General features: G+C 50.4%; 2 protein-coding genes across 3 annotated transcripts in view; one reads left to right on the top strand and one right to left on the bottom strand.

The window, feature by feature from the left end:
• MYO1H (myosin IH) overlaps nucleotides 1–3,338 on the top strand; it is a 44,898-nt gene extending 41,560 nt beyond the window's left edge. Inside the window, exons 27-31 of the mRNA XM_044241091.1 lie at nucleotides 489–624; nucleotides 1,065–1,135; nucleotides 1,273–1,370; nucleotides 2,153–2,252; nucleotides 3,297–3,338. Of these exons, the coding sequence (XP_044097026.1) occupies nucleotides 489–624; nucleotides 1,065–1,135; nucleotides 1,273–1,370; nucleotides 2,153–2,252; nucleotides 3,297–3,323 (432 nt within the window). The 3' untranslated portion in view covers nucleotides 3,324–3,338. The remainder of the gene's footprint in view (nucleotides 1–488; nucleotides 625–1,064; nucleotides 1,136–1,272; nucleotides 1,371–2,152; nucleotides 2,253–3,296) is intronic.
• Nucleotides 3,339–4,055: 717 nt separating this feature from the next.
• The window catches only part of KCTD10 (potassium channel tetramerization domain containing 10), a 29,542-nt gene continuing 7,164 nt past the window's right edge, over nucleotides 4,056–26,433 (bottom strand). The window contains exons 2-7 of one of the 2 annotated variants that reach the window (XM_044244091.1): nucleotides 26,110–26,323; nucleotides 16,324–16,493; nucleotides 13,334–13,423; nucleotides 12,965–13,017; nucleotides 11,798–11,993; nucleotides 4,056–6,870 (exon numbers count right to left, since the gene is read on the bottom strand). In XM_044244091.1, coding sequence (XP_044100026.1) covers nucleotides 6,646–6,870; nucleotides 11,798–11,993; nucleotides 12,965–13,017; nucleotides 13,334–13,423; nucleotides 16,324–16,493; nucleotides 26,110–26,323 — 948 coding nt within the window. In that variant the 3' untranslated portion in view covers nucleotides 4,056–6,645. The remainder of the gene's footprint in view (nucleotides 6,871–11,797; nucleotides 11,994–12,964; nucleotides 13,018–13,333; nucleotides 13,424–16,323; nucleotides 16,494–26,109; nucleotides 26,324–26,433) is intronic. The other variant, XM_044244092.1, reaches the window with a different exon arrangement.

Raw genomic sequence — 26,433 nt, 5'->3', positions numbered from 1 at the left:
GCATGGGGTAGTGGGAGAGGGAGAAGCGGACTCCCCGCCCAACAGGGAGCCCAGTGTGGGACTCGATCCCAGGACCCTAGGATCATGACCTGAGCCGAAGGCAGACACTCAACTGGTTAAATCACCCAGGTGCCCCATGGGTTTGGTTTCTGTGAAACTGAGTGCAGTGCAGCCATGAACTTCATCACTGAATGTCTCCTATTGGAAGCAATATGGCAGGGTGTCAGCATGGACATCGTAACTTAGCTGTGTGCCATCTGGGCAAGTTCCTGAAGCTCTTGCCGCCTCTGTCCTTCTGTGAGTGGGGATGGTGGGGATAGTGAGAGGCCGAAGGAGTCAATGGTGGGAAACACTGTGTGGTAATAACCAGTCTGTGTGTCTCTCTCTCTCCGAGTGCTTCAAGTAACTGGTCTTAGCACAGTCTGGAGGAATAAGGAACTCTGTCCCCTGCCCTGTCCCCCTACGGAGTCACCTTGCCTTCCTTGCAGTATGGTATCCCGGTCATCAAGTATGACAGGAAAGGCTTCAAGGCCCGGCCGCGCCAACTCCTCCTGACTCAGAAGGCAGCTTATGTGGTGGAGCTTGCCAAAATCAAGCAGAAAATAGAATACTCAGTCCTCAGAGGTAAGCAGCCAGCTGTCTTCAGACGGTTCCCTGGATTGACTTAGCTCCCCAGGCGGAGGGGAACGGGACGGGGACACACCAGTAAGGAAGACACGTTCTACTGGAAGACAGAAGTGTAGGGTGCCCAGAAAGCTTGGGGCTGGCTGCCCGGGCCTGGCCTGTGTGTTTTCTTCTGGCATAAATGTCAGCGGCCGCCCCTTCCCCCAAGTATCCAGGTTGGACGACAGTCACCTTCTCCGAGGACCTGTGTTGTAGCCCGAGTGCAGCCCTTCACAGCCTCCTAGCAATGCTGACCGCTGGGGTGTGCCCTTCACCTTCTGGGGCCCAGCAAGGAGGGACAGAGGGTGGGGTGGGGGTGCCCCCAGGTACACCGCTTCTTCTTTCTGCGTGAATGTCAAGTTGTCCAGTTCCAGGTCCCTAACTCAGGAGTCTGTCCTCAGGTGTCTCTACTAGTAGCCTCAGTGATGGCATCTTGGTCATTCACGTCTCACCAGAGGACCACAAGCAAAAGGTAAGCGACGGCCACCAGTGTCTGCCCGGGGAGAGAGACCCTGCCACACTGAGCTGCCCACCGGGAAGCCTCTGTGGGGAAGCGTATTTTTCTTTGAAGCCATTGCTTCTGAAACCACCGTGTCCTCTCCGCCTCAGGGCGATGCCATCTTACAGTGTGAGCACGTTTTTGAAGCGGTCACCAAGCTTGTCATGCTGGCAAAGAGGGGGAACGTTGTGAATGTCGCTCAGGGAAGGTAGGTGTTTCTTCAGCCATCCCTTGTTCTCCAAGGCGACCTGGGGGCTGATGGCCCGGTTCTCCAAGGAGGGCCTTCCGTCCCTGGGGGAAGCTGTCAGCCAGTGAAAGGTGGACCTCTGGGCCAGGACAGGTGACAGCTGCACCTTCCCCTGGTTGAGGCCTGTTGTCTGAGCACCGTGGACCACAGCCTGGCAGGCTGCTTACCATGGATGAGTGGCCTGGGAGAACATTTCTTTAGGGCATAGAGAAAAAATATTTGGCACAGAGGGTGCTCTTACCTGAGTCTTTTTCAAGTCTGAAGGCGCCACCATGTTTTCTGTTACAAGGGCACAAGGTGGTTGAGCAGCAGGCCCGTGTCAGCGGGATGGTCAGGGACAGTGTGGGGGTCCCTGAGGCTGAATCCCGGAGACTCCCAAATCTCCTACAGGCAGCCTGCACCCCTCCACCCCACAATGCTGCTGCTCTTAGTGGGTCTCAAGCCCCTGTAGGCTGATGGGCAAATTCCTCCGTGCAAGAGGGAGAGAGAGAATGGGGAGCGCTTCCCCGACAGGAGCCCTGGCCAGCCCGTGATGGGCCCCCTGAAGAACTAAACATGCTAAGTTGATCTGGAAATAGTCACAGAAACAAGGGGTAGGTTTCCTGGCTGTGGCAATGGTTGTCTTTTGAGGACTCAAATATGCAGTAAAACTCTGTATTAATACAAATGAGAATTTGATCTCGAAGCCCCCCATAAGTGAATTTCTTGAACGTCAGTGATTCATTACTTTGGTGTGTTTTCAGTTTACAGTTTTATATCAGCCCTGGAAAAAAAGGCACGATCGTTTTTGATACAGGGCCGGAAGAACAAATCTATAAAGATAAAAATGGCCAGTTAACCGTGGTGAGTGGCTGTGGCGGGAGGTGAGTTTTACCTGAGAACGCAGATTGAAATGTGGCCATTTTCAGCCCTCCTCTTGACTTTTCATGTCTCCCTCTATTCCTGATTCTACATCAAAACAGGTGGTACTGATGCCCGAGGCACACATTCACACAGGGAACGAAAGGGTTTGAAGAAAGCAAGCTTACCTCCCATTTCTAGTTGTTAGTGAACAGGATGGTGATGTTAAGTCCTTCTCAGTTTTAAACGTCAAAGGCAACTTTTCACTGGAGGGCGAAGGCTGAGGCTTTGTGGTGTCTCCCGACTTGGACTCTCCTGGCAAGCTTCTAGAAATACGGGTGCCAGAGTCTTGGCCCTGGACGCTGTAATGGGACTAGTGCGGGCTGTGGCCTGCTCTTTGCCATGGGAGCCATGTTGGGTCTGAAAAGCAGAGCTGACTGCTGTCTGGTGAAGTCCAGGCTGGGTGCTCAGTGCTTAGTCTTCCCCATCAGTCTCAGGGTGCTAAGCTAGGCATCCCCATAGCTTTCACTGGCAAGTGGTACACAGGGCTTAGTGTGATCCCATCTTGCTAGGAAATGACAGATTAAAACCTGAGGTATTTTGTAGGTGCATGCTGTATTCTCATCTGATACAAATGTATGAGCCAAAAGTCTGTCAATATATGGGGTGTCTCGTACATACTTATATTTGCATCCCCACAACTTTAAAACTGTCTTTGTGGGGTAAGTAGTACCCAAAAGGTTTTCCTAAAATAACTGACCCTGAACTCCTTCAGGGAGACGTTAAAAATCTTTGAAGTATCATTTCAGCCTTTTCAGCTTACATGCCATCTTAGGGGTGTGACCTGTAAGGATTCGGCCTTGGGCATCACCCAGCTCGGCGCCTGACTGGCTGGGGCTGAAGCTGCTAGGCAGCCTGTGGGTCCTTTTCTAAATGCCCTCTGTCTCAGCGGCAGGTGGGGTCGGCTTCTTGAAGCTCGTCCACACTGCCACTGCCCACCACTGGGGCGTGAAGGGTCTCTAACCTAACTGTGGGTGCTCTCCCGAGGTGTCGGTCCATGCCAAGTCCTCCTGACCGCTCCCGGGGCCGTCTCTGCTCCGGCTGAGGAAAGCACCCAGGAAGCAGGAGGCTGTCCAGGGAGCTACACCTTCAAGGAAACAGGTCCCCGAGGTTCCAGGCAGAGGAGCAGCTCTGAAGGAACTGAGTGGCATCCATCCACCTCCCAGTTCTCAGCAGCCCTGGGGCACTAAAGGGAAAGGTGCTCTTCAGCGGCCCAACCTCAGGTCACCTGCACGGATGGGTTGCAGTGTCCCTACCAGGTCCTTCCCTCGATGGGCACTTGAAAGTGTCATTAAAGGGTGCAGCAGATCCTCTACCTTTGTCAAGCTGCCCCTGAGGGACCATGGAGGAGTATATATACACACATGGTCTGAGAGGGAGTCCTTGTAATTTGATAAAGCTGCATGTTTTGAATTTTGCTTTAACTAAATGGAACTTAGGTGCTTTGGGTTCCAGATGGGGAGCCGTAGCAGAAATGTCACGGCCTTAAGTGTGTTTCTGTCTCCCCTGTCCCGGCCCCCCTCCCTCGTGTTAACACAGCAGCAACCCCAGTGGACGCACTCTGCTTTCCACCTAAGACTTCCAGCAGGGTCTCAGCGAACAGAACAGTGACCCTGCCGGGCTCTCCCTGGCGACTTCAGGTGATAAAGCAGAATGAATGGAGGACAGAGGCCTTGCCCTCTTTGCTGTGAACCCCACCACACTGCCGGGATTGTGCTGGGTGTTTCTGAAAAGACCCAGAAAACATTTAAACAGAAGCATTATGTAACTTTTATTTTACATGTCCACGAATGCTTGTACAACATACAGTGACTACTTCTAACGTTTATAGCATTTTTTTATAGCACAAAAAGGAAAGTCAGTGACACAGAGGCGTGCTACCGTCACACTGGGAGGAGCCCAGCTGCCGAGGAGGGCTGAGCTGCTGCCACGTGGGTCTTGAGCAGCTGTTGGAGGTGAGGGGCAGGGGAGCCCACCTACCCAGAGCGTGGGGTCCCTGCACCTCGGCCAGGCTGCTCATCTGAGGGTTCAGGGTGGGGGCAACAAGAGGCTATTCCAGGATTGTCTTGGGCACAGCCCCCCAGTCACCACAAACAAGGCCACCTTTGAAAAAGCTGTTCTACTTCAATTGTAAGCTCTTACAGTGTAATAAAACTTAACTCTTTACCAAATCTCAGGCCAGTGTTTTACTTAGATGGTTCTTAAGTATAAATATGGGCCTTTGTTTGCCCCACATGCTAGCATAAAAATCAGTTCCTCGTGGAATCCATTTGCTAACAGAGCTTGGACCAGCCAACACTTGCTGTCAGCTCCTGGCTATGCAAGCTAACGGTGTTCTCATTCACCGCGGAATGTTTCAGGAACCTGTTCTGATCCCAGGAAAGCAAAGACTCAAAATTACAAGTACAAAGTTAAGGACAAGTGTAAAGACTGCCAGAAACGTCAGCTCACACGGGGTAGAAGCACAAACGCATCCGATTGTTCCACAAACTTACTCCTCACAGAAAGAGTTAAAAAATTCATATGATGGCTTTTCCATTCCTACATAAAACATCGCAACTGACATTCACTTCAACTTTCTAAAAAAGTTCAACCCAAACGTCAGGGTTGGTGTTTAAAACTCAAACAGTATATAAAATATTTACGAAACAGTATTTAAGCCCCACCCCCCAGCACTTAATAAAACCCTAATGGCCTAATAGAAAGTTCCCCACACAACAGTTTAAAAGGCCTCGACCCCCATACATGATTTTTTAGGTTCAGTCAAGATTGTTTTAAAGTTTTATTGGAGGCTTTGTTGCTCAATACAAAATAAAGGCATACCACTGTCCCAAGAAGGGCAGTATGTACAAAGCCTAAGCTGTAAAAACCATTTCAAAATAGAAACTTGTTTTTTGGAATACACTGTGTCGAAGGCTGCCCATGTTAATACCTTTGGTATAAAACAGTAACATTTCCCTTGAAGAGCAGACAAATCCCATCCATCACCTAACACACGTTCACATCTCCTTGCAACTAGTCTACCTAGTCTAGTCGTGACCAGCCACATCAGTCACCACTCACTTCTGTCCCTTCACAGGCGCGGAGGCTGGGAGGTAGGTAACCGAGAACATCCGTCCTCCATAAGCACCATGCGGACAGCCGGGCTCCAGCGCAGGCCCCCTGCACTCCACACAAACACATTCCCATCTACAGTCGCACACGTCCCTTAAACACGAACATAAACACTTAACTGGACCCCAGAGGAGCTACACATCCTCCAACTCTCTCGCTGTGGCCACTCCACACTGTGTAAAACTCCGAGGCAAAGAAACAGAGGGGATCTCCGGGGGAGGGCTACGTACAGCAGGCGAGCTGCCCCAAGACTGCTGGTGTGAACGGGCTCCCTGCCTGGATGCCAGGCCGGGGGACAGAGGCCAGGCCATGTCCCCTTTCTAAGCAAAGGGCAGCACTTCTACTTGAGACAGGAAGCCCAGCTTAACAGGGAAGAAGAAGGCCGAGGAGCCCAGGATGTATGTGAGCTCCGTCCACAACCAGGCCATGCGGCCCTCGAGGACGGAGTTGGTCAACAAGGGGGACAAGTGGAAGGGGCAGGAGGTGGGGAAGGAGCCAGGAACAGAGCCGTGCATTTTTTGCCGGGGCCAGCTCTGCCCTTAGCCAGGTGTGTGGGGTCCTGACAGGCCTGCCCCTCCAACAGTGCTGGGAACGGAGAGCTACACTCGAACAGTCAAAGGCACAAAGCCCATCGGTCCTATCTTTGCCACAAACTGCAATCATCTGCCGGTACCACAGGGGCGAAACCGAGGGCAGAACCGACTTCTAGCAGAGACCCAGAGACAGCCCGGTCTAATGCAGGGCAATGCAGCCAGCATGCCGGCCCGGAGGGTTCTGAAATAGGGAGCTCAGGGAAACCTGTGGTGGCCACCAACTGCAGGGTCCCTCTCAGGGCGGCCAGACTGAGCCCCGATGGAATGCTGCCCCAAAGCCCAAACAGGGAATCAGCACCCACCAAAATAAATACTGCAAACAAAATTGCTCATGTCCACTTCATACCCATTCATACTTTTCTCCGACAGCCGAGAGAGCCTGGCTCCAAGGATTCTCAGATCCCCATGAAAGGGACATAGCTTGCTCGAGAACAGGGGTGCATTCACCTGGGGAGAGACAGTCACCCAGTCGAGAAGTATCAAAATAATCATCTGGCTTGTTACAGAAACGGATCTCCGGACTGCAGGGAACGTGGACGGTGCCCAGGAGTCCGCAGGAATCGGAGTGAAGAGCGGGGGGGGGGGGGGAGGGAGGAAGAGCAGGGAGGAGGCGGGGACGGTCGGCCAGCTCACTGGTGCAGGTGGGCCCGGTCGTCTGGGCGCTTGATGTGGATCCGCCGCACACGCTCGATCCGCTCCCGCTCCCGCTCTTCATCCTCATCCAGGTGGTGCGAGCGGCCCGCTGCCCCGCCGGTGGCCTCCAGGAGCGCATTGTCAGGTCCTCGGCCATCCTGGGCCTCGTACAACAGAATATTGAGGGTCTCCTCATAAATCCGGGCCTCTGGGAACTCCACCTGCATTCCCACAACACGCAAGTCAGGGTCGTTAGCATCACACACTGCCCACCGCCGCTGCCACCTGCTACTTCCGGCAGAGCCGCCAGCTCAGGCCCCTGGGATTCCTTCTAAGACCAGTTACTAGTTTTACGGTAGCTTTTATTTTCAATAGACAGTCCTTATGCATGGTGCTTACACAGGTAACAAAAAGGATACAGTGCATGTAAATATAGGATCGTACACCTCTATATTCCCATGCGCTTTTTTTTTAAAGATTTTATTTATTGGGGTGCCTGGGTGGCTCAGTGGGTTAAGCGTCTGCCTTCAGCTCAGGTCATGTCAGGATCCTGGGATCGAGCCCCGCATCGGGCTCTCTGCTCAGCGGGGAACCTGCTTCCCCCTCTCTCTCTCTGCCTCTCTGCCTACTTGTAATCTCTCTCACTCTGTCAAATAAATAAATAAAATCTTTTAAAAAATATTTGACAGAGCGAGAGAGATCACAAGTAGGCAGAGAGGCAGGCGGGGAGAGGGGGAAGCAGGCTTAACCCACTGAGCCACCCAGGCGCCCCATATTCCCATACTTTAAAATGCACAAAAGGTGGCCCATCACACACTCCTCTCACCTTTTGCTTTCCCCTAACTTGGTCTTCCCTGCTATGGAAGGCTTTCCCCAACAATGTAACAATGCAATTAACCAATTAGGTCATTTCCAACAGGTTTCTAATAATGACAGATCTGCACCCTTGGAGCTGCTCCACACCCATTTTTTTGAACACAGACCAGCTGAAAAGAACATGACCCCTCCTGCTTCGTAAAGCTCTGTGTCTGCCGCCTGCCCTTTGGGGTCAAGGCACTGGGAACTGGAGGAAGGCTGCCCAAGTAGGCCCCGGGCACCTGACTCAGAGTAGAGACTTTGCTTTCAAGGGCAGGATTCTGAGGCTCCCAGAGAAATGGAGGCAGCATGCTCTCCTCTGTCCTTCCCACCAAGGCCACAAAACCAGGACAGCAAGTGTGCAGCGGCTGAGGACTGAGAGTCGTAAATCATGGTAGAGGGAATGGGAGAAAGGCCAGGGTTTGGAATAACACCGACCCAGCAAGAGTTTACTGCCTAGAGGGAGGTCAGTGTAGCCTGCAACCCCAGAATAAGCATGGGCACAGAGAACTCCAGGGGGTGCACTGGAGTCTCCCAACACCTAGAGAGTGTTCCCGGGTTTACTCTTTTTTCTTTTCTCTATTCTCTTGCACACCCGCTCCCCCAAAATCCTGTGGCTGCAACGGCCAGAGCTTGGTGGAGTCAAAACTCTGAAGGGGAACATTCCTTTCTGATGAGGACAGCTGTGGTCTCATCAGGGTGGAGCGGATCCCTTGTGTTTTTGTCTCTCTTCTTCAGGCCGCTGGGCTCGGGCACAGGTCAAGCCATAGGTAGTGCGTGGCAGATCGGGGACCTGAAGCCCACTTTCTGGCCAGATAACTGAAAAGGGGAGTCCCAGGGAAGCAGGAAGCACCAAAAGATGGCGAAGGACGGGTGCTTTGGAACAGCTGCCTCTTGAACTCCTGGCCTTGAGCTCAGCTGCCAACCTGTCCCTCAACAACCCACACAGAACTAAGCCATAAGATAGAGTGCTGCCCCGGACACAGCCCCGCCCACAGTGCAGCCCCAATGTCAAGGCTTTGAAACCTGGGCTGTCATTGGCACTGTGACCCATGACTGGTTGGAACTTCTGGCCTGAACCCAGCTGGGTCAGCTGCATGCTACAACAAAACAAAACAAAAAAACCAACGTCTTCATTAGGATTTAAACAGGACCTAGAGCCCTATAACATTCAGAATATCCAGGATAGAATTCCAAAGTTCCTGGCATAATCAAGGACCAGAAAAATCTCAACTCCTGAGGGAAAACATAATCAGCAGATACCACTGCCAAGTTCAAGATGATACGAGATGTTGGAATCATCCAACAGAGACTTGAAAGCAGCTATTATTAAAAAAAAAAAAGTCACGATAAGGAAGGGCCAACTTTTTTTTTTTTTTTTAAAGATTTTATTTATTTATTTATTTGAGAGAGAGAGAGACAGTGAGAGAGCGCATGAGCGAGGAGAAGGTCAGAGAGCGAAGCAGACTCCCCATGGAGCTGGGAGCCTGATGTGGGACTCGATCCCGGGACTCCAGGATCACGCCCTGAGCCGAAGGCAGTCGTCCAACCAACTGAGCCACCCAGGCGTCCCAAGGGCCAACTTTTTTAAAGCAAATGCGAACACAGGAAGTCTCAGCAAGGAGACATAACATTGAAGAAGGAAATGAAAACTGTCCAGCTGAAAACAGTAACCAAGAGCAACAAAAAAACAAAAAACCCCAATTCACTGGCAGGGTTCAACAGCTCCGTGGAGATGATAGGCGAGTCCAGGGACCTAAAGACAGAGCAACAGAAGTGATACAATCCGAAGAGAAACAGAAAAACAGACCAGTAAAGGCTGTGGTTCTGTGCTCTATAATCACTGAGTCCCTGGTGAGTCAGAATCAAGGACCAAATAGACAACACGTGTATTACATATCTACTTAAGCCTTAGTTTCGGCAAGCCATAACCTGTCCAGCTTAACTGACAGAAGACAGCTAAATGATTAAAAGAATTAGCAGAGCACCTGGAATGCTGTAGCAAGAAAGCGATACAAAAAAAAACCCTAACAGGAACATCTGCCCAGTTACCTGACACAACAGAACACAGGTGTCGGCTCCTGTGAGCCAGAAGAAGCCACTTGCTCCAGTGAGGGCAGCCATCCCGTGACATGCACCCCCTTGGAAAGCCAGTCACATGCTTCCCCCAGAGCAAGAAGCAGCACAGAACAAAGGGAGCTGTGGCTAGTGGCCCTGGCCTGCCACCCTGGGCCCTGCCTCTCACCAGTTTCAAAAACACAAGCACAGGCTTGCTCTGGGACCTGGGGGGGGCTCATCTACAAATGGTTGGGATCAACTTCATGGTCTCTGAATCCTTTGCTCCCAGTTAAACTTGAAAATGTAACACCAGTATTTTAAAGTTTAATCAATAAGACGATTATCCTGTTAATATCCAAGGACAAAGGCAACCCATGTATATAAAACCAAACTGACAAGATGGGGAAGCTAGTTACAGGTGGAATTTGCAGCCCGCCAAAAGTTCACAGAACAGAGATGTGCATCTTGCTAATGTGGTAAAGGGAAGCAAGCAATTCTGGTCTCCCCGTGACCTTTGAAAGAAAAAGGAACCTTACAGTTTTTCCCTTCTTGGCTCTCTTAAAACAATATATATCTTTTGGAATATATTCTAAATACCAATGATAAAATGTTTTAAGTCTTTTAAAAAAATGTTCAGGACTCTGGTTTCTACTTTGTGGTCTCATTTTTGCTCATTTGGTTTTTCTTCTGAGGCCAGTTCTAGAATCCCAGACAACTGTGTGCTCCTGGAGCCACAGTGATGATGGAAGGCTGACCAGTGGTCTACAGATCTGTGCGTGAAAACCCACCCAGCAGACCCTTCACATGTCCCAGGTCATCAGAGTTCCCTCAGTAAGGTTCGGAGGAAGTGACAGTGTATCATAGGATTTTTTCTAAAAAAAGGAAGAAAACCCAGTTGCATGGCCTAAGAAGGTCAAGCCAGCAGAAGACCTGAAGGGAGTGAAGTTCAATTAAGAGCAGATCAGATCTCCAACAGCACCCTGGGGTATGATCTTGCTTCGCAGAATGGCACAGAGACAGAGGTCAAGCCTGTTGGTTTGAAGATGATACAGAAGTACATCCAGAGTCCAGATCTGTCAGGAAGTCTTGTGCTCAGAAGGAAGTCAACAGCCTGGGAGCTAAGGAATGCCCAGCAGGCCTGTGAGGGTGGAGGACCACTCTAGGTCAGTGGGTCAGAGGAGGGCAGAGAGATGACAGTTCAGCTGTAGGTCATGACTAGAAAGCCAAGGTCAAGCTCTTAAAGGAAGAATGATTCCTCTGATGATTGAGATGGGATGGCACCATCCTGGTGGGAAATGGTGGTATGTGGAGGGTAAGGAACAGCACAGGCTGGGTCCCGTCACTGACAGGAGATAATGCAAGTGGCACGGTGACAGTGGTATGAGGATACATCTGAATCCACATTTCTTTTTTTAACTTTACTTATTTATTTGACAGAGACACAGCAAGAGAGGGAACAGAAGCAGGGGAAGTGGGAGAGGGAGATGCAGGCTTCTCACAGAGCAGGGAGCCTGAAGCAGGGCTCAATCCCAGGACCCTGGGATCAGGACCTAAGCCAAAGGCAGATGCTTAACAACTGAGCCATCCAGACGCCCCGATTTTTTTTCCTTTAAGGTTTTATTTTTAAGTTACCTCTACACCCACCATGGGACTAGAACTCGCAACCCAGAGGTCAGGAGGTGCACACTCCACTGACAAAGCCAGCCAGGCACTGCTCTGAATCAGCATTTATGGCAAAGACAGTGAGGCGCATGCAGTATGACTATCCCTGTTTGGTAACAGTCAAAAAGGAAAATGCCAAAAAAAAAAAAAAAAAAAAAAAAAAAAAGGAAAATGCCATTTTGTTTCTCCAAGACCTACACGTGACTGTCTCTGGGGTCCCGAAGATGATGAGTATTTTCACAGTGAGCAAACAGGTTTCAAGGAAAGCATTTTCTTTTTTTTAAAAAAGATTTTATTTATTTGACAGACAGAGATCCCAAGTAGGCAGAGAGAGAGGGGGAAGCGGGCTCCCTGCTGAGCAGAGAGCCCGATGCAGGGCTCAATCCCAGGACCCCGGGATCATGACCTGAACCGAAGGAAGAGGCTTTAACCCACTGAGCCACCCAGCTGCCCCTAAGGAAAGCATTTTTAAAGCCTGTCCATCTTTACGTTTGTTTTGCTCCAGGGGAAAGGGGAACGGTTCCAGTACACACTGCAGACTAGCCACCCAGAGCCCGTGCCCTGAGGTCTTACCTTGGTCTGCTTCTTCTCAGTGGCGTAGACGATGGAGGTGCAGCAGACCTCGGCAATCTTGCGGCCCTGCCCGTAAAAGGACCAGCAGCAGATTTCGTCCCCAATGACGTCCTTTATGAACAGGACCCTTCCATTAAAGCGCAGAGAGAGCTTATCAAAGAGCTCAATGTTTTTCAACATATTGTCGTCAGAATTGCTGCAAAAGAGCATTTGAGCAGGTGAGCGCCGGTTGGTCCTGACTGCGGGTGAGTGTCTCCACACCCCAGGCTGGGACAGCCACCGTGCTGTGGCCGGGGAAGAACTGGGAGCGACTCGGGGCCTGTGGGCACAGGCACCAGGTCAGAGCATGGAGGGAGCCCTGCGAGCCCCAGGACTAAGAGAATGCAAATGCCCAAGGGAGACTTTTCATCTTGGGTCCATTCTTGGGTCTTGAGGAACCTCATTAAACCCACTACAGCTGAAACCACATGGTCCTGAGCCAGAAAACATTCTAGAAACCTGTATATATTGCTGGTGGGAATGTAAAATGGTGCAGCTGCTTTGCGTAAACAGCTAGGCAGGTCTAATGACTAAACCTAGAGTTACCAATGCACCTAGAAATTCCACTCCTAGGTACCCCCCAGAGAAATAAAAGCCTTCATTTTTACTGTAAATAAATGTGCATACGGATGTTCATAGCAATGGCCCCCAGGCGGAAACCCTGACTGTGCCTCCACTGACCAACAGATCAACAAAGGCAGAGAAGAGCCACACGCTGGCGTCTGACTCAGTCCTAAAAGGAGACAAGGTATTAACACACACGCCCCAATGAGGATGAACCCTGACAACATGATGCTAAGTGAAGGAAGCCAGTCAGGGGCAAGGGGGCAGGCACTGGAGGGGAACGAAGAATGACTGCTGATGGGTTTCTTTGGAGGGGATGAAAATGCTCATCAAGGAGGCACGTGATAATGACTGAACAACTCTGTAAACACCCTAAAACCCACTGAACTGTATACTTTAAAAGGGCACCCTTCGTGGTAGTGTGAATTCAATCTCATCTGTGTCCCTGGGCATCCTTGAGCAGGGGAGGGCCGTCCTCCCTGCAGGAGAAGAGGGGGCCAGGCCTGGCCCGTGTGAGCGAGGCTCTCCCAGCAAACATGGTGGCCCGTCCCGCCGCCACCTTACCTGGTATATGAGTATTTGTTGTTACTTCGGTTGTAGAGCAGCTTCACGGCTGGCTGAGCGTGGTTATGAAAAAGAAAGGGAAGAGTCACTTGGGGTGGAGGTGCTGTGGGCTTCCCACAGGGCTGGGCCCTGCCACCACATCAAGGGGGCGGCTGGGCATAGCTGGCAGACTGCGGGAGGGGGCGGGCGGGGGTGCAGAGGGAGACTACGGGACCCACGGCTGGGGGCGGGGGGTCAACACAAGATGAACTGCGGTTCCATTCTTTATCCCTGCTCGGGCTTTGCTCGGGCACTGAGACAGGTTTCTATTTCAAGCCTTATTCATCATTTGGGTAGTGAAAGAAAGGCCACAGGATGCCTCCAACATACCTTATTTGAAGTCGCTATAAGTTTCTGCTCTTCCTTGGATGAGGTGATGACAGGAACTTTGCAGAAAGGCTCGTAAGTATCTTTGTTCTGCTGGAACAAAATATGCTTTCAGTCTAGGAGGCCTGCATCGGCCAGCATCGGGTTATTTAAGCTGACCTGCCAGGCAAAGACAGAGTTCTGGCGAGGGAAGATGGGGCCGCCAGCACTGGGAAGAGAGGACGACTCTTACCACCAGTGATTTCGGGGAAGGGAGGGCCAAGAGTCAGGTTCTTTGGCCGGGGCACTCAGTAAACCCTAACAACGATGATACACTTCCCGAGCCAAGGGAGTCACTTACAAATAAACTCTAAAAATGGCAGATGAAATATGATTGGATCGACGCACCCCACTGTAACAACTATAGAAGAACTTAAAAAGTCTGCGCCTATAAGGAGAAAAAAAATGGGAGAAATGAGGGGCACCTGGGTGGTTCAGTGGGTTAAGCCTCTGTCTTCGGCTCGGGTCATGGTCCCAGGGTCCTGGGATCAAGCCCCACATGGGGTTCTCTGCTCAGCGGGGAGCCTGCTTCTCCCTGTCTCTCTGCCTACTTGTGATCTCTCTCTCTATGGCAAATAAATAAATAAAATCTTTAAAAAAAAAAAATGGGAGAAATGAGGTCTACAGACAAAGACGTCAAAAATCTCAGACCGGGAAGATGACGGATAACTGAGGGGAAAGAGAATGCCACAACTTAGGTCCAAAGGTGGGAAAGAATCCTGGAGGTTTTCAAAGAACAGTTCTGAAGGCTGGCTGGCAGAGGGCAAGGGCAGAGGACTGCTAGCCAGTTGGCAGAAGTACCACTGAGAGCTGACCCTGCCACGTGGATCCCCTTTCCCTGGCAGAAGAAAGGTCTGCTTTCCTAGAGTGGTTTGTACAGATGATGACAGGACTGAGCTGCTCTTCTGAAAAGAGGGGAATTCAGTGAATGGTCCACATACTATAAATGGGGGGGGGGGCAGCAACCAGCCCCTTCTCCTATTCAGATCCCAAAAGGCAGTCAGTCAGGCTTATCCCTACCAGGCAAGAGAGTGGAGGATTCCTCCACAGGAATCTGATCTGTCCAAGGAAAAGGCTTACAGATTCTGACACTGGGGGTTCCCACTGACTTATCATCTACCACTAAAGCCCAATGGACAACAAGGCTCACCCACACACATACAGCTTTTCAGAACCTTAGTCTTAAATTTTAAAAGACCAAAGATTATCAGATTATATGTGGAAAGCCTTTCAACATGAGACTGAAACCAAAATAAAGAGGAAAGTGGAATGCGTCAAGACAAGGGCAGCAGAAAGAAAACTTCAAGACAGTGGAGAGCAGATACTGAATCCTATGAAACAAGAGCAGTGTTCTATATAAAAAAGAACACTCAGAGAACATGAAAAGCCTCTTGGAAATTAGAAATAGGATAGCAGAAATGAAAAGTTCAAAAGAAGGGTTGAAAAGATAAAACTAAAGAAAACCTCTGAGAAGTAGAACAGGAAGATAAAAGCAACAGAAGCTGAGAGGAGGTCAGGCCTGGACGTTCAATCTTAAACTAACAGAAACTACAGAATGGGAACCCAAGAGAGCTTGTTTCTAACACAAAGAGACAAAGATGCACTGGTGTGTCTGAACACACCAGGAAGAGATTGCCCTTTCTGACCACTTAGGGATAAATTCGGGCTATGCACTTAAGAAAACTAAGCATACAAAAACAATGAGACAATCACTAACTCTAGCAAAATGAAAAGCTGCACAATGAAGAAAATTTTCACTGCTAACAATATTAAGACATCACAGTGTCAACTCTGAATACTGACTTAACCAAAGCTGTGGTAAACACTATATTGGGAAAAGAAGAGAAAGAACATGTGTACACATTTGGTAGTGATTGGGCTGGTGGTACTGCATGAGCTAAATTTTTATTTTCTATACACCAGAGCATAATGTTGAAAACTGAAATGTCAACAAACAGGAGTATAAGAAATATGAAAGTAAACAACTGTTGAAAGAATTGACAGAAGAGGGACGCCTGGATGGCTTAGTCGGGTAAGTGTCCACTTCTTGGTTTCAACTCAGATCATGATCTCAGGGATGAAAGATCGAGCCCACGTTGGGCTTTACACTCGGTGTGGAGTCTGCTTGAGAGTCTCCCTCGCCCTCACCACCCCCCCCAAATCCCCAAATAAACAAATATAATCTTAAACAAACAAACAAAAAAAGAATAACAGAGCAGAAAAGTATGATGTACATACATTACTTCAACAAACAAAAAGGAAATAAAAATACTAAAGTAAAGGCTATAGCATACAGTCAGATTTACGACTTCAGACTTTCAGGGTAGAGGTGGTATGCGGAAATAACAGTTCCTCAAGGAGCTAGGCAGTAACGGTGCTGCTCCAGTGGAGGGCCAGCCAAACATGTGGCCTGAGGTACTCAATTCCCATGAAGACCAAAAAGGACTCTTACGAGTCCAGGCCATGTTGGAACTTTGCTTTATAAATAAATGGCTGTTGGCTGCGGGCTATGTCCAGCAGCACTTTACTTTTATAGGGATTCTGCTATCACCAGACTTGATCCCAATGATCCTGCTGAGAAGTGAGGGGTGTCTGAGTCTGCAAAGATTACATAAGACTTGAAACAAGGATGATGGGATGAGAATAAGTCCTGAGATGCATCCAGAAAACGGATTAGGTTTTATACCCCATACTGAAGGGTTTCAATGTACATGGGAGATGAGCCAACGCGACGGCAACTAAAAGCCAGAGGGTAGTTAGGTGGCCTAAGCATTACAGGGAAGCCTCTAAGGAGTCACTGACCAAAGCAGAGAGAAGCTCTTGGCTCTTGGGTTATTTGTGAACTCTCACATCTCAGTGAGGAAGAACTGCCCCCATTTCGTGGAGAAGGAAAATGAGGAAATCAAGTGGGCCTGGTACCTCCCCATTGTATGGGGAAAAAGGGTGATACCTACTTGTAAGGCTGCCTGGCATTCTTCCACCAGGCCCTGGACCAGGTAGTACTTGGCTTCTGCCAGCAGCTCCTCAATCTCCCGACGGCTCTCGGGCAAGGGGACCGCCCCATCACGAAGGTAGTTGAGTATCGTACCAAAGTGCTTCCCACACCGGTCAATAAGGATCCAGCCTGCGGTAGAAGGAGGAGAAAGGGGGGGCCTAGTTACACGGGCACTCGTCTCCTGGGAGGTGAAGACAAATGGGGTCTCTGGGGCTCCCTCCACCACCCAGGGAAGAGAAGGACCACGGAAAGGGCAGCAGCTCCACCTGCCTCGCTATCAGCAAAAAGCTGACCTGTCTGGGAAGCACTGGAATGATCTGCAGGGCCCGCTGCCTGGAGACAATCACAGCCACGGACTCACTTGGTCTTAGGATCTCTTGGATGTCAGGACCCCTGGGGCCTCAGAGAATGTTTCTAAACTATCCTCAAAAATCCCTTAACCAGGGGGCCTGGGTGGCTCAGTTGGTTAAAGCCTCTGCCTTCGGCTCAGGTCATGATCCCAGGGTCCTGGGATCAAGCCCCACAACAGGCTCTCTGCTGAGCGAGGAGCCTGCTTCCCCCCATTCTCGGCCTGACTGCGCTGTCAAATAAACAAATAAAATCTTAAAAAAAAAAAAAGGGGTGCCTGGGTGGCTCAGTGGGTTAAAGCCCCTGCCTTCGGCTCAGGTCATGATCTCAGGGTCCTGGGATCAAGCCCCACATCGGGCTGTCTGCTCTTCAGGGAGCCTGCTTCCACGCCCTCCCCGACCCTGCCAGCCTCTCTGCCTACTTGTGATCTCTGTCTGTCAAATAAATAAATAAAATCTTAAAAAAAAAAAAACACCTAATTAGAATCCAGCACCATTATAAATTCAGTTCAGACATAATTAAAGGAAAGCTTAAAAAAATTATTAAAAAAAAAAAAAAATCTCTTAGCCATCCCAAGAGTGCACCACACCTGGATAAAATAGGTCCAAATGACCACACCTCGATGATGGCGGGGAAAGCCGGAGGTAAAAATATCTACTCTCCCTCTTTCTGTGATGCTTTTTTCAGATTCTCAAATAACAGAGCCATTTCTAAGGAAGCAGAGCTGTAACCTCTGGCCCCCGGGGGGGATCCCCGACACTCACCACTACCACCTCAGGATGTTCCTTCCTTAACTCCCCCAAATAAGCACTTACTGGCTAGTGACAGCGACTGCAGAGAAGACGGTGAACCAGACAGACCTTGTCTCTGGCAGTTCAGTCTAGCATGAGGAGATGGAACGTGCTTTCATTAATTATAGGAAAATGTGCCAACTGCTGGAGCGCCTGGGTGGCTCAGTGGGTTAAGCCTCTGCCTTCAGCTCCGGTCGTGATCTCAGGGTCCTGGGATAGAGCCCCACATCAGGCTCTCTGCTCAGCAGGGAGCCTGCTTCCTCCTCTCTGCCTGCCTCTCTGCCTACTTTTGATCTCTGTCAAATAAATAAATAAAATCTTTAAAAAAAAAAAAATGTGCCAACTGCTGACCCATGAGACACTCCTGGGGGTGGGGACCAGGAAGGCAAGCCCTTCAGCTTCTTGATGACCTCTCCAATCTGGGGACTGGCCTGCTATAGCTCCATGAGAAATCCCCAGGTTTTTACAATTCCTCTTCAGAAATGCAAATATATGGTGGGGGTGGGGAGAAACAATGCTTAAGCCCGGGAAGTGGAGGGACAAGACGAGGGGATGAAACAAAGACCTGCCCTGACAGAGGACAGAAGGCTCTAGGAAAGAAGCCGTGTTGTAGAGAAGTCCGGCTTCCCCCAGGCCAGCAGGGCAAGCCCTGCAAGGGGCTTCCCCAGGTCTCTTATCCCCTATTACAGGTGAGAGGACACCAAGGCACAGGGTGGTTAGGTTTAAACAGGAATCTGTAATTTTTATGCCCACTTTCCTCCACTGTTGCTCAGTTTGGGAGAAGGGGCCCACACTTCCACTCTTAATACCATGGCACCCTGCCCCAAGTCCTCTGCAGACCCCCAGGCCTCACTGAGACACAAAAGCCAATAGCAGCAAAGATACCCCTTTCATATCCAGAGTCACAAGTCCACCCACCGTCCCCTTCCCAAATCCAGCCCTGCCAAGTATGGTCTCAGGGTTAGAGGCACTGTATCTATTTGGCATTTGCAACAATCCCTAGGAGAGTTTTGTAAGAAGGCCTTTTCCATACTCCTGTCCTATAAACTCCTCAGCCCATGGCTCCTGGACCTTTGGTTAAAGGTCTGCTCTTGGTACTTCCCCACGGTTATGGTTTCCTGACTATAGTGGGAAGAGTAATTCCCAGTGTGGCAAACACAATGCAGTTGTGTGGCCCGGAGTTAAACCCTGGTTTCAAGGAAGGAAGAGGCCTTCACAGGTGTGGTAAATCACATCACCATGACAGTGACTGCTAAACCTCATCCCACTGAAGTATGGACGTGCATACAGCTCAGAAGCCTACGGGGTCCTGGGCCCAGGGGATAACCAGACAGCATGTGCCCTGCCTCCTGGGGACAGGAGATGGAGAGGCTCTTCTTACTCCAGCCAAGAACAGCCAAGCAGGAAGGTGGGCCTAGGGCTGCGTGTGCCTATGATATTCCAGGGGAAGCTAGAAATGCAGATTTCTCTGTGAAACCTCTTGATTTTTAAACAGTGGTAAACCAAGAGGTCATTAATGCGCTCTAGGGCAAGGAAAAACTATCTGCAGGTTGCATAGGGCCTGCAGGCCAGCATTCTGCGGCCTCTCTGCTAACCCTGGATCAAGTGATTTCCTGCCAATGAGTGGACAAGGTATGGAAGGACCACAGTATCTTCCCAACAGTTCTTTCGGAAGGAGGCTAAGTCCCCTGCACTGTCCACAGATGACAACAGAGTCTCAGAGAGGTTTAGGGACCTTCCCAAGTCAGGGAGACAGGATGAGACCACAAGAAGCAAGTAAGAAACTCACAGGAAAGCTCCTTCCACCAGAATTGAGTAGAGCCTCAGTCTTTAAAGAAATGGCAACCCACTTAACTCAGCAGCTCTGGGAAGAAACTGTCCACGTTTCTGCCTTTGATGCAATGGACAACTTAGCTGCTCTGAACGAGCAGGGGCCTCTGAAATAATTATCCAAGTGACAGTCCAGACTTTCCATAAACGAACAGGCAGACCGTGACACTGGGCTCCAGCTCAAGAATGCCGTCAGGAAATGCTTGTGGTGAAGGAATCATACTTTAGACAAATAAGGGCAAAGGAGCCGGCTGTACTCACCATGAGGTTTCAATTAGCATTCTGATTTTAAAATACGTTAGCTGCTTTCAAAGCTGGAATCTACCCCTTTGAAACAGCTTGAATGCCTCATGTGTAGAAAAGCAAACGGAAGTCAAGCAGTGCCTTGCTTGGGGGGAGTCTGTCCAGCTGCCGGGGAGCACTGCTGCTATTGCAGAAGGCTGCACCCGCCAAGGGAGCCTGGCGGCTGGCGGCGCATCCAGCAAGGCTGCAGAGCAGAATAGGCAGGCACAGATCAAGAGGCTGTGGAATGGTCTGGAAGACGGAACCCAGCCCAGCGGTCAAGGGCAAGGGCCTGTGTTAGAAATCCAGTTGTGCCGCCTACTTGCTGGATGATATGGGTATTGCACCAAACTCCCTGTCCCCCAGCTTCCTCTCCTAAATCTGGTCCCCCTCAGGGCTGGCACAGAGGTACGATGAGAGAATGCACAGGGAAACACGTAGCACAATGGCATCAATAAATGAGGTCTTGGACAATGAGCCCTCCCCGCATCTCTTCATCATCCCTGGAGAAGAGAGCAGCAGCAGTGTCCAGAGGAGGCTCATTCCGCCCTCATGAAAGTCCCCATGGCTTTCAGGGTATCCTGGAGAAGGCTTCTCTCAGGACCGGGGACTGGGTGACAAGGCTTGCCCCCTCCCAGCCCCAACTGCATGCCATGAACTTCTCCTTTCTCCTTTCCCTGCCCCCACCTCCAGGGGTGGGATGGCATTAGGGTCCGGGGGGCGGGGGTAGGACGGGACACAGGGCATGGGGTACTTCACTGACCTCTCCTTAGCACTGTAAGGTTTTTATACTCTCTGTGGTTCCCAAACTCGCCTGTTCGTAAGTCACCTGAGGTGCTTGTTGCAAATTCAGATTCCAGGAAGCTGCGGGGCAGGGCCTCTCAGCCTCAGCACTACTGACATTTTGGACCGGATAGTGTTTTGTCATGGAGGGACTGTCCTTGTGGGGTATGTAACAGCACCCCTGGCCACTACCCACTAGGTGCCAGGAGCATTCCCACCCCTAAACTGTGACAACCAGAAGGGTTTCTGGACATTGCCCAATGTCCCCTGGAGGTTAAAATCATTCCTGGTTGAGCACCAGTGAGGTAGATCAAAGACCTACATGTTTAAAAAAAAAAAATCTTTGAAGTATCAAAAAAAAAAAAAAAAAAAAAACCCCACCATGAGAAAAGCTGTAACAAGTCAGACTGGGAGAAAATATGTACAAAACCACAAACAAATGGATCCAGAATACTTTCATAAAGCAGTAAGAAAAAAAAAAGGAAAATATGTATATAAGATGCAATCAGACAGCTAAATGATAAAATACAAATGACAAAAAAGCTGCTCAATAAGCTAGAAACTAGGAAATGTTAAGTAAAACCCGAGTATGAAAAAAAAAAAAACAAAAAACCTGAGTATCAGATCATAACCAGCAGACTGGCAATAATTAAGAGGTCTGTGCCTAGGGTTGGCACAAACTGGGATGGTGGGGAGTTTGTAAGTCAGCACAACAGCTAGTATCAACCCAGCCACGGATGCTAGCCCAGATTCCCCTCCTGGGAGTCAACTCCAGGACAGACCCCCCAGTGGTGGGTAAGACCTCAACACTGCAGCCCCTGAGGTGGCTGGGTCCACAGTCTCTTCATTTACCAGAACAGAAATAGGACTTTCTGTGTGTGCTATGATGCGGTAAAGGCTGGGAAGCTCTGTCCCAGGGACACCCACACATACCAGGGAGTGTTCAAGAAAGGCAATATTCCACATGGTGAACACTGGAAGCAACTGAAACAACCTTCAACAGAATATGGATCTATAAACTACAGTACATTCAAACGGAACACTAGCACAAACCTCTGAACTAGAGCTATGTATTAGTCACGGCTGGATCTAACAACCATAACACTAAAAAAAAGGCTACATACAATGTTAACACCATCTATATAATGTGGGAAAACACGCCAACAGTGCATTGTTTAGGGACAGAAACAGTGTAGCAAAAGTAATTCCCAGACAGATACTCATCAGTGGTTTTCACCACTGGATGCACATTAGAATCCCCTGCAGAGCTCCTCGAAGTGCTAACACCCAGCGCATGGAGTGGGGTGCTTTTGGGGGGGAACCCAGGCCTGAGGCTTTAGCTCCCAGCTGAGTCACTGTACTATAGAGGTAGAAATTCACCTCCTGAGCCCAAGGTCAGGCAAGTGGTTACCTCGGAAGGGAGAGAGACAAATGAAAAAGGTGAAGAGAGGCCCCATTAAGCCAGGTAATGTTTTATTCCTTGTCTGAGTGGGGATGCTGTGGAGAACAAAGGCAAAAGAAATGTAGAAAAAATTAAATCTCCTCACAACTTGCAGTCCATTGACAAGATGACCTGAGACAGGCATAGTGACCTTTCTCCCAGTACCCATCTGCCTCGATGTTAACACTTTGCTGGGGGCACAGGCCTGATTAGCCTATCTCTGGGATCCTGAAAGTCTTAACACAAAAAAATCCCTTTGGAAAGTTCCTTTACCTCTACCTGCCCCAAATACATGTTGCCAATCATCCTCGAAACATAAGGCCCACTGAAATACATCTTTTTAAAAAGATTTTATTTATTGGGGCACCTGGGTGGCTCAGTGGGTTAAAGCCTCTGCCTTCAGCTCAGCTCATGATCCCGGGGTCCTGGGATCAAGCCCCACATCTGGTTCTCTGCTCTGTGGAGAGCCTACTTCCTCCTCTCTCTCTGCCTGCCTCTCTGCCTACTTGTGATTTCTGTCTGTCAGGTAAATAAATAAAATCTTAAAAAAAAAAAAAAAAAGATTTTATTTATTTATTTATCAGATAGAAATCACAAGTAGGCAGTGAGGCAGGCAGAGAGAGAAAGGAGGAAGCAGGCTCCCCACTGAGCAGAGAGCCCATCAGGCTCTATCCCAGAACCCTGAGATCACAACCTGAGCGGAAGGCAGAGGCTCAACCCACTGAGCCACCCAGGTGCCCTGGAAATTCACCTTAAAGGTCTCATGACTAAGGGTTTACTAGACAGTAGTAAATGACCTTATCCGAACAGCAGCTAGCCCCCAAGGTCCTGGAAACCTGACGTCCAAATCCCTTTGAGACTTAGGCCACCCCTAACTGCCTCCCCACTTGGAAGTATATAACCAACCATTCCTCAGGACCTCAGTGCAGCTCTTCCTGCTCATGGAGTCTGTCCCTGACCACGCGCGTTAATAAAAACCACCTTTTTTGCACCAAAGATGCCTCAAGAATTCTTTCTTGACCATTTGCTCCTCGGCCCCAACATTTCACGTCAGGGGCATGAGGGATTTTGTTTTATTAATCACATTTTGAAAGCTCTCAATGTATTCAGAATTTTATGGAAGAGTGCATTCTAATTTAAGCAGGAGGCATGGAGATCTCAGGGAAACTATCAGGTATGATGGTTTTCCCACATACGACAACTGATTTCCCCACTGGTTTCCAGGGGAATGCGTGCTGATAATAAGATGAATGACTCCCTTCTTTAACCTGGTTTACATACTCCCTCATTCCAGAAACGTTAGCAAGACCAGAAACCACTGTGGAGGGGAGAGTGGGAAGGGAAGCTCTGTACGAAGGAACAGTTATGAAAAAGGCAACCACAGGTGAGTACAGAGGCAGAACTCTTGTTAGGAGAGGTGCCACATCCACCCACAGTGACAAGGCATCAGGTAAAAATGCCACTACTGGAAGAGCCGCGCCTCTCTGGGGAGGAGTCTGGAAAGCTATACTTTGGGGGCAAGATAGAACTGCACAGCACTCACCCCCAAGGCCAACGCAGGCCCCTTCTCCCCTGGGTGCTGCCAAGACCTGCTTCTCCAGCCCCTCACAGCACTCCTCCCTCCCCCTGGACACACCCCACCCAGGCAGGCTGCAGCAGGAGTGAGCAGTCCCCACAGACTGAGTCTCCCAACTGTCGTGAGCTCCACCAAAAGCCTTCCACTGTTCATGTCCTCACTTAGTCCCGTCACAACCCTGGAAAGCATTACCCCTCACAACTTTGAAAAGTGGAAACAAGCTCAGAGTCAAGCTCAAAGTCACCCGCCCTCCATCCTATTACCAGAAAATGCCAGATGAGTCTACATCAGCCCAGTGCCACATACACAGCAGCTGTGACTGTAACCCTGGGACAGAACCAGGGCCCAGACCCACTCACTGCAAACTGCCCCGTTCAGGAACCGAACACACGCAGTACAAATCGCCAACAGGCAGGAGGGCACGGGACACAAAGGAGAGTCCATCACCTACCCTAGGGCCCAGGTCCTCTCCTCAGGCACCCTTCAGGGGTTTCCAGCAGCTCAGTACCTTGCTGTTCCATGCCCTCGGAGCCCCCCACTCCCAATTCCTCAGCCAGCAGGACACGCTCCTGCACCCACTCGCCTCAGGGAGTTGCACTCGCTGCTAGGGCCTGTGTGTGGCAAACCTCACTGCAGCCGACAGGCTTCCCACCCGAAGCCCTAGGTGCAGCTATGAGATGCGAGACGTTCAGGTTATATACCTTGGCCAACACTCGGGCCACAGGTCAGGCCGTGCGGTGTACTCACCAGGGCCAGCAGGATGGCGCTGCCTGGCTCAGGGTGGGCCAAAGACCAGACACAAAGCTGGCGATGACCCAGTATGCTGCTGCGCCCAGGCAACCTGGCCCGGGGGCTGGGCCCTCGGTGAACCAAGGCCAGCCCAGACTATGAGCCAACAAGCCCTGAACTCAGTGGCTCTTTCTTTCTTTTTTTTTTTCCTTTTTCTTTTCTTTTTTTTTTTTTTTTTAAAAAAAAGTCCCATAGCTTTTGAAAAGGATCTCTCACTTATTGAAAGGTAGCAACAAACAGTACCACCCCAGGAAGGGTGAAGCTGAGGAGTGAAAAACAGTGAGATGTCACATGGTGAGCATCTCGAGGCAGGCGGAGGGCTGGATGAAGCTCGAGCTCAAGTGGAGCCTCACAAAAATGTCCGGGGTCGAGTGCCAAAGGCAGCCCTGCTTCCCCCGGAGGGGCCATGGTGTCCAGGAAGCACCGGGGCCAGTGCAGCCTCCGGCAGCTGTTCAGAAGCCCGAGCAGGAGCCCAGGGAGCACCTGTGTCTCTCCCACTGTGGGATGGATGAGCCTGAGCACCGGCTTGTTCCCGGTATGGTGTTAGGACGCAAGGAGATGAGGCTCCAACTTAGCTTCCAAGGCGACTCCGCCACTTTTCCCGAGCCCTACCAGAGACTGGGGAGGGCGGAAGAAAAGCTACAACAATCCTGGGTTCTCAGATAAGGTCTGTTTCCTTTTGCAGCTGGGGTACTATTGTCTCGGTCTCTACAAATACTCCCCTGGGCGATGCTGGGTGTGGCTCTGCAAAGGGGATCCTCCCACTCATAAAAAGCTCTGTGCTCTCTGGGTGAGACATGGAAGGAAGCTCTGGGGCTCCAACCTCATGTACCTGATGCCTGGCCAGAACCCTGAGTTTCCCTGGAAGCCCAGGGAAGCAGAACCTCAAGCCTCACAGCCCAGCCTTCTCTAGGATACCAAGGGAAACACGCTAACTAGCGCACAGCTCAAGCTTTGGGTCCCCAATCCCACCTACCTATAACAAAACTCGCCCACCCTCCCAGGGACCAATGTCCCAGGGAAGGCACGAGCATTAGCACAGCAGCCGACCTCAGAAACAGGTAAGGCAGGATCCAGCGAGGCTGTGGTCTGGCCAGATCTTATGCAATCTCAGGCCAAAGAAGGGAAGGATGGTGCCATCCTTAAACCCCACATGACCTGCCCTGTAAACCCAGCCAGGCAAGACTGTTCCCCTTGCCAGGCGCTCTTGGGTTATTCCAGGTGGGGAGCAAGATCACTTTAAAGAATTCTTCACCTTTCACAAACATGACTTGCCATGAGGAAAAAGGAAAGAAAAACACGGACTGAATGTATGTATTTGGAATACTGCGCACCAACAGCCCCATGAGGCAGGTATCACTATACCCATGTCACCTGGCTGGCATCACCAGCTACTACACAAGAAGCAGTGACTCAGTCCAGATCTTGAATCTCTGTCAGGCCCCCACCCCGGGAGGACAAGGGTCCAAGAAAACATTCACGTCTCTCCCTCACTCGAGCTTCACTCCAAAGTCACAGAATCATCGCTGAGAACTGGCAAGGGACCGACCAGGAGAGCTCACCCAGCCACCATTTCAAAGCTGAGGCTTAGACTTTCTCAAGGTCACAAGGCCTATCGACAACTGGGTCAGGACTACGAGTCCCTGCCCAGGTGACTCCAACTCCTCTTTACATCTCAGCTCATCTGTGACTTCCTCAGGGAAACCCTCCTTTACAACACCCCCCAGACTAGATCTGGTCTCCTGGGGGACTCACTGTCGAGGCTCCCCGCACTCTGAGACAACACGGAGCGCAGCTTGAAATCTATAGCTGTGTGGACAATTGCCCCTGTGCCGCTGGCCTTCTGAACAAGAATGAAGCCCCGGGGCCACAAGCCCATCCCCAGAGCCTGGACGGTGGACTTACCTTCGCTGTCCGTGAGAACTTCCATGCGCCCGCTGAACATGGCTTTCAGCATGGTGTCCTGCTTGGTCAGCGTCTGCATGGTGGTGTAGTAGAGCGCCCCGCCCACATTCAGCTTCACGTACTTGGAGCTGGGGCTCGTGCCCTTGAAGGAAGTGGTGCGGGTAGCAGCTGCTGGCACCGCTGAACTCACCACACTTTCTCCTGACATCTCTTCCTGCCAGTAGAGAAGACATGGGGTCACCAGAGACACGGCGCCAGGCCTGCTTTACCTCTTGCAGCCTCTGGGTTGAATCTGGCCTCCAGAGGGGTTTTGCTTGGCCCATA

The sequence above is a fragment of the Neovison vison genome, chromosome 3 (assembly GCF_020171115.1).
Source record: "Neovison vison isolate M4711 chromosome 3, ASM_NN_V1, whole genome shotgun sequence".
NCBI classification, from domain to species: domain Eukaryota; kingdom Metazoa; phylum Chordata; class Mammalia; order Carnivora; family Mustelidae; genus Neogale; species Neogale vison.
The sequence above is the reverse complement of the archived record's forward strand: the minus strand, read 5'-3'. Positions and strand labels throughout refer to the sequence as shown.